We start from the raw sequence: 7,500 nt of genomic DNA, 5'->3' as shown, positions 1-7,500 counted from the left end.
CCGTAATCGTTCGTTCTACGGTCACCGAACTATTTCATTACGTCATTGCATTGCGCTAATGCCGTGGGCCTATATAGAGTGGTGAATTCAAAATTATGTAGCTCAAAGTCATGACGTTATGTCTTGAGAATGCGAGTTTGTAAAAGAAGAGTGCTTTGTTGTCAAATCTCAATTAACAAAAAAAATGTAATGATGACATCAGAAATGCAGGGTTGGTGTCCCACGGGGGATAGTTTTCCACCATAGTTTAAGACTGGTGTAGAGAGATCTGTGATCCATTACGCGCAATATATAATAATAATAATAATAATAATAATAATAATAATAATATAAAAATAATAATAATAAACAATAATAATAATAATAAATATTATTATTAATTATTATTATTATTATTAATTGTATTAACAATAATGATGATAATGCATGATGTTGATGACGATGATGATGATGATGACGACGATTTGATGATGATAATACTTATAATAATGACGATGATAATGATGTTTACGATGGTGATGATAATAGTGATGATGGTTACGAACGTATGTGGTTCGCTCTATAGACCTAGTGCTTAGAACTGGATGTATTTAAAACTTATACTGCGTATGAGTATTGATACACGTATGCCTATCAAACTGCTAGTAGACAAAGGATCAACGCATTTAAACATACCAACGGAGGTGGGTCAAATCGTTTGTAGACAACAGAAGGCGCAAGACGTCACCGAAGAGAGACATCATAAGAAAAAATAGGCTCCCAGCTGGGGCGTGTGCCTACTGCCTTCTACAGGAGTTTTTTTTTTTTTTTTTTTTTAGTTTTATCTTATATTCTTCAATATGCAGATGTGTGTATTATTGTAGTGTATCTGGATTTTTCATGAACAATATTCTTTCATAACAATATTCTGTATAGGCCTACTACCATATTACACTAAAAACACTTAAAAAATGAGCAACTCTTTGAGTTACCAGGTCGCGATTTTTTTTTCCGTACGAAACATTTACATGAAACTCCACTCGGGCCGTCTCGGCTGAATCGACCCGAAAATCTCATTGCAGAATTCAGGAGGTCAAAATGTCATCAATAGATAAACGATAATAGTAAAACTCGAGCGTCACGACATTGCGAATCGTCTGCTCTTGTTCCTCGTATCGTACTCACTCGAGTCAATCCGAGATGGCCCGAGTGAAGTTTCATGCAAATGTTTCGTACGGAAAAAAAAATCGCTACCAGGTCATGTCGTTGATCACGAAGAGTACTACCATGTTCTAGATGGCGTCCTTCAAATGACGGTAAAAGGCGTTCGTGGCGAAATTTATTTGCTGCTAATGCCATCGGAGGAATATTTTCTTAATCAATACACTCTTATACACACAATAATGTAGTGCAAGGACTCTGATTATGGCACCTCTAGATGACCGGAAACGACACTCTCATACTATAAATTTAAATATAATTTTCCTTTTTCCCATTTTTCTTTTTTTTAGTTTGAAAAATTTAGGCGGCCCAGCTGNCCCCCCCCCCCCACCTTCTTTAATCCGCCACTACATAAAATAGATTCAGCATGCAATTAGTATAATAATGCAATATAATTTAATATTATTTTAACAATTGAACCTTTGAAAATAGAGTCTGTGTATTTGTGTTGAAATATACTGCGTCAACATTGTGTCCGGCAGCCTTTCGATAAATATAGTCGCCGTCTTATGCGATACTGTACCACAATGTTATATTATATACACCTTCAACCCATTTGCTACACCAGAAAGAGTTTTCCTGACATGAATAAAGAATATAGTTACTGTATATTATAATAAAAAATAAAATATCCATTATAGGCATTTGTCTAAATAGTTTTACTTATTAACTTATTTAATTGCTTATTTATTTTAAATTGTACCTTGTATTATTGCCTTTTAAATATTAATTAGCATTATTAATTTATTAGTATTATTTATTTTTAAAATAGTTAGACCACAATTAATCTTAATTTCATTATCTACTGTGTATTTACTTATTTCATAAATACAATCGTTACACTGCAATGTACTGGAACTGTAATTAATGTATAAGACGATGGAGGGGTAGATTGGAGTATAATTGAATTGTTTGTTTTCATTTCTACTGATATCATGTGGTTCAATTAAAAAAAGGGGTCAGTTGGTTGGTTGGGGAGGGATATATCTGTGTATGAAGAAGTGTATGTGTACACACAAATAATGTATGCTTAATATATTATTGTATTATTTATTTTAAGTTCATTTTTTGATTTCTCGGTTTTAGTTATTGTAAAGTTTAAATGTGTTTAATTTGCATTAAGTGCGTAGGTGACTCCAAGTATTATTTTCAAGTTGAACGCACCACTGAGTGCCGCCGATTTTATTTAGTACCGCCCATGAGCACATTATTAAGTTTATTCACATATGGGTCATCCTTTTAAAATGTTGGTCCACATTAGTTTACTTATAAAACTGGTCCCAGTTTTAAAAATGGTCCACATTATTCAGTTTATACGCATGAAATCGGTCCACATTAAGTTTTATTCATAAAGTAGATATTTTTTTAACGGTCTACAGTATTGACTTTATACGCATGAAATGGGTCCACAGTAAACTTTTAGGTGTAAAATGGGTCCCAATTCTTAAAATGGTTCACATTATTCAGTTTACGTGCATGAAATGGGTCCACAATTTCAAAAAATGGGTCCAAATTAGTTAGATTTACCATAAAACTGGTCCTAATATTTCATCGACCAATGACATCATAAGTCAAACTGATTATCGTCGTTCCATACCATTAATGTCTTTGTGTACATAAAACAAAACAAGCTTCATGTTACAATTGTATTTGCTACTAATGCCCTCAACGGCATATCTGCTTAAACTATACACATAAACCAACAATAATAACAAGTTAAAATGGAAAAAATCCCAGGCATACCGGCTCGACCATTGGCTATTACCAATAGAGGTTCTGTACTAAAAAATAATCAATTTATTCGTACATGTATGCCATTGAGGCAATTCTCCTCCAACTGCGAGTCCATCCCATAATTTGCGTTGCGTTGTTGACTGGAAAGAACACAGTATATCTGTAAACCTAGATAGTAATACGCACAAAACGATAGGCCATCACCCTTTTAAAACAAATTCCTAATTAATGACATAAAGCTATAAAGAGTATTCACTAATACAAAAACCTGTAGGCCAGCATATAACAACGCAATACAATACATTACATCTGTTTTCTACATTGCCTAAGAACGTTCACAACCGAGAAATTTTTCAGCAAAGAACACAGGCTCAGCCATCAACAAATGGCGAGAGATGTCAACTTGTCGTAACACTCTATCTGTCAAAAAATATATCGACTCTGAAAAATCAAATCAACAAATTCAAAGTTAGTTAAATTTGCAAAAAATGAAGATAGTTAATGAATATTTCAGAAAAACCAATAATTGTAAATATTCATACAAAATTATGATACTATATCAATAAAAACCATTTTGTTCAAAATTGCATTATAAGACAATTCCATGACCCTGAATCACTGGAGTGCAGTTGAATAGCTTGGATTTTAAGATGCATGTTTCCAATCCCGGGGCCCTCGGTTCATTTCCTGTCACGGTAATATTTTTTTTTTCTCACGACCAAAACAACTCCACTCCCTAAGCCTCATAATGAGACGTAGTCTACGTAGAGCATCACATAAAGCTGAATAAAAAAGATACACCAATAAAAATACGAAATTATAATATGACAATTCAAAATTTCATTAAAAAATAAATCACAGTAAAATATCAATTTAGAAAGGATTACCAAAGGTAAACTACGTTACTGCTACTGTTGCTTTTGAAAACCATTGCATACAATTTTATAAAATTTTTTCTTCCTTAAAAAATACATGCATATGACTTGAGTCACACTGTAAACATACATACCGTCATTCTCCCCACGAAAAGCTGCATCGACTCTTTCTCCTATTCCTGGAAATTCCACTGCGATAGGCTTTGGGTAGCCTCCATCGACCTGCTTGGTTCCTTCGTCATACCGCCACACATTCTTGCCCCTAAACATGAATGTTTTATCATCTCTGTCTGAAAATACAGCAGCGTCGATCTTTGCAGGTAATTTTTTGCTCAAGTTTGTAATCTTCTGTGGATTGCTGCTGGTAGGATCGTCTATCGAATAATCCCAATATTCCTCATCTGAGGTATGAAATGTAAGGCTAACGTTACTATTATAATGTGTTTAATATGTTGCATATTGAAAATTGCTTGTGTTATGCCAATAATGTTACAAATAAATTCAATATTTGAATATCTTCCAATATCAGTAATATTTTAGCTTAGCAATTGAAAATTAATACAAGAAATGTTGTTGGATCAAAATAAAAGTGGGAGATGTCGTGACAAAATTAGGTTTGGTGTACGTACGCCAGGTCAGGTGTTTTGAGGCACACTTTGTAAAGCCAGTTAAAAAAATTAATAGGAAAACCAACACAAAGTTTGTCAGTTATTTATCTTTAGTGGCGACTTTCTTTATTCAGACATTTGAGTTTGGGAAAAAAAAACAAGAGCTATCTAAATATACAAATAACTCATTTTGTTTAATACAACAATACTTATTTTGTCACGACAGCTCACAAATTTGGTTAAAAATCGTTAGTATATTATTTTGCGGACAGTTTGTCTAATAAGCCTAATCAATAGAAATATTTTCGTAGTTTAAACTGATATCAGCAAAACTATGTTTCGATCCGTGTAGTACCAATGAGGTTAATAATTATTTAACCTCCTTGGTAGTACCAACAGAAATTTGATGTTAAACCTATAACCTATAAATCAGATAGTCCATGTCAATGGCAGGCAGTTATAAAACACCGTATAACCATGATTATTAGCCCATGAACGACTCAACGGTTGTGGTGAAGTATCCGAGGTATTTCAAAATCAGGGGTGGCGCCAGCACGGGGGACGGGGGTGAGCAAGGCCCCCGTCGGGGAGAAAAAGCACAATTCGTCGGGAAGAAAAAACATTTTATTTATTTTCTACATTATTATTAGACTATAATTCGATTAAAAAAGCCTTTGAAACCCCTAAGTTGTCAACATTTTCGGGGGCTTCGCCCCAATGACCACTTTCGAAACCTTTTAATCCAACCTCGACCACGCCCACTTTGCTTTCGTTGGGGAAATTTGATACCTCGTCAGGGCATCGGCCCCTTCCCCCGTCGGGCAAATCCTGGCGCCAACCCTGTTCAACAAAATTAGAGGACTAAAGGATATCAAGTACAAAAGGTTTAGTAGATACCGTACTAAATTTAAAAATTATAAAGGCTGTAGGTCTATACAAATACAATATAATATCATATAATGTGATGATAACAATTGAACCTTTGAAAACACGAACAATAGCTGTATGTGTGTTGAAGTATGCTGCGTCGACATTGTCCGGCAACCCTCTCAGAAACCTAGTCGCAGCCATATTTGATATCAGAATGCTATATCTGCCACCTTCATGTGATTGCCAACGCCAGAAAGAGTTCCCCTGACATGAATAAAATAATGATAACTATATAATATAAGATATACGGTATTTACTATGCATTATATGCGCTTGGTTTAATATCTTTTCACTTATTAACATATTTATTTGCTTATTTAATTATTCCTGTGCGCGGTATTTGTAGTACATACAAATTTAAGTTTAGCCATAAATGTTTCGATCTCTGCTCTTATATGGTCAGTCCACCATTTACATTTCTGATTGTACATTACAAGTGGTTAGTAAATGAAATATAGAAAAAGAAATTACTACTATTAAGGTAGTAGTAGTCTAGGCCTAGTAGTACCACTCAATATCTACCATCTTTACAAAAAGCAACATAGACTACATAAAGGCAAATAGTCCAACGACTCGAATCTTTCCAATTCGAAGGACGTCAGCATTAGTATTAAGTTAAGTAATTAGTTAACGGAAATAAAAACATAAACGAAATAAATGCACGCAATACATAAACAAATGTGATTACCTCGAAGGCATAGATTTGGGATCTAAGCTTTATAATACCATTGAATGTGATGTCACACTTTGGGTCATTCGGCCACGGAAAGTTGGCAGCGTCTTCGTCACTCCATGTCGGAGGGGGCGTCCAATATTCAGGAGTTTCTGTTGTTGGTGGCGCTACTGTTTTCGGGCTTTCTTTTGAGCCTGCAATACAAATGCAAATGTCTACCTACTGAACTACTTTAATCTAAATTCCAAATGAGATAAAGTAAATCTTGAGTCATTAGTCTAGGTAATGTACACATTTGTTTTTACTAATTAAACTAATAAGTTATACATGAATTTCAAGTAAGTTCACAAAATTATAATATAAGTTGTTGTAGGTTTAAAGATAATTTTTGGGAGTTTTTTTTTTTTTTTTTTTTTTTTTTGGAAATGATATGCCATGAATAAATAAGGCACTATTGTCATTAAGAAACTACAAATGGTATGACCTAAATTGGAAAATAAGTTAAAGTCTGATATTAAATTCCATTTTCTCATCAGTCTTAAATTAGGACTAGGAGATTTGGCAAACAATGCAACGAGACACGAAATCACCATTGTTTATATTTGCTATTAGGCCATGCACCTCATTTTTTTTTAAATAATTGGTGTGAAGTACAAACGATAATAAGGTAAAGGTAATGGAACTAACTCTGAGTTGCAGGCCAGAGGGTATAGAATAACATAAATTAAAAACGTGCAGACATCGGCAAAATCACATCTTCCTTCTTGTTCACCTCACAATCCTGTTAATGATATTGTACCTTTCATAAGGCTATTTACTGGTATTCTTATGGTTCTTTGCTTCGAATTTATACATTCGATCGCTGCATTTTGTGTCGCAGTTGGACGGCTGAAATACAAATTACTTTAGCACACACGCTTTTGGAATAGAAGTTTAAGCGTTTGGTCTTGTGTGAATCTTCCAAGAATTGCCACTGATAAAAAAAAGGTACCGTGTACTGGATTGTCCTTAGTATTGCTACAGTCTATTACCGCCTCTAACTAATACTGTTGTACCAGGAAATCATTATTTCTGTTTTACCATTATCTTTGCTATTGTTACTATTATTACTTGTAAAATAATCTTAAAAATAAGAACATTTTCAAAACATCTTGGTACTACCATATATGGCTTGGATCCCAGCGATGTCGTCAGGTTGAAGTGCAAGATTTTTTCTATAACCATAGTACCATGGATACATGACCGATCCTCTGACGTCAGAGTGTTCCAAACCAAGTGAGTGACCCAATTCGTGGACAGCAGTGAATAGAAGATTTGTTCCTGAATATAAAAACAAAGGCTAAAATGAGAAAAAATGGTTGTACGTTCAAGGTATTTGAAAACACGATTTTCAATAGTAAGAAACTAATTATGTAAAATATATGTATATATCAGTATATGATAACAATTTTGAATTTGATCTATTTTGTGTATATTATAT

The 7,500-nt window shown here is 33.9% G+C and overlaps 1 protein-coding gene across 1 annotated transcript in view; it reads right to left on the bottom strand.

Moving 5' to 3' along the window:
* Positions 1–2,524: 2,524 nt before the first annotated feature.
* Positions 2,525–7,500, bottom strand: part of LOC117100094 (matrix metalloproteinase-18-like) — a 9,944-nt gene continuing 4,968 nt past the window's right edge. Inside the window, exons 4-8 of the mRNA XM_033239647.1 lie at positions 7,182–7,340; positions 6,036–6,214; positions 5,398–5,551; positions 3,944–4,210; positions 2,525–3,375 (exon numbers count right to left, since the gene is read on the bottom strand). Coding sequence (XP_033095538.1) covers positions 3,260–3,375; positions 3,944–4,210; positions 5,398–5,551; positions 6,036–6,214; positions 7,182–7,340 — 875 coding nt within the window. The 3' untranslated portion in view covers positions 2,525–3,259. The remainder of the gene's footprint in view (positions 3,376–3,943; positions 4,211–5,397; positions 5,552–6,035; positions 6,215–7,181; positions 7,341–7,500) is intronic.

The sequence above is a fragment of the Anneissia japonica genome, unplaced genomic scaffold, assembly GCF_011630105.1.
Source record: "Anneissia japonica isolate Jap-2015-1 unplaced genomic scaffold, ASM1163010v1 scaffold439_len473750_cov173, whole genome shotgun sequence".
Lineage (NCBI taxonomy): Eukaryota > Metazoa > Echinodermata > Crinoidea > Comatulida > Comatulidae > Anneissia > Anneissia japonica.
The sequence above is the reverse complement of the archived record's forward strand: the minus strand, read 5'-3'. Positions and strand labels throughout refer to the sequence as shown.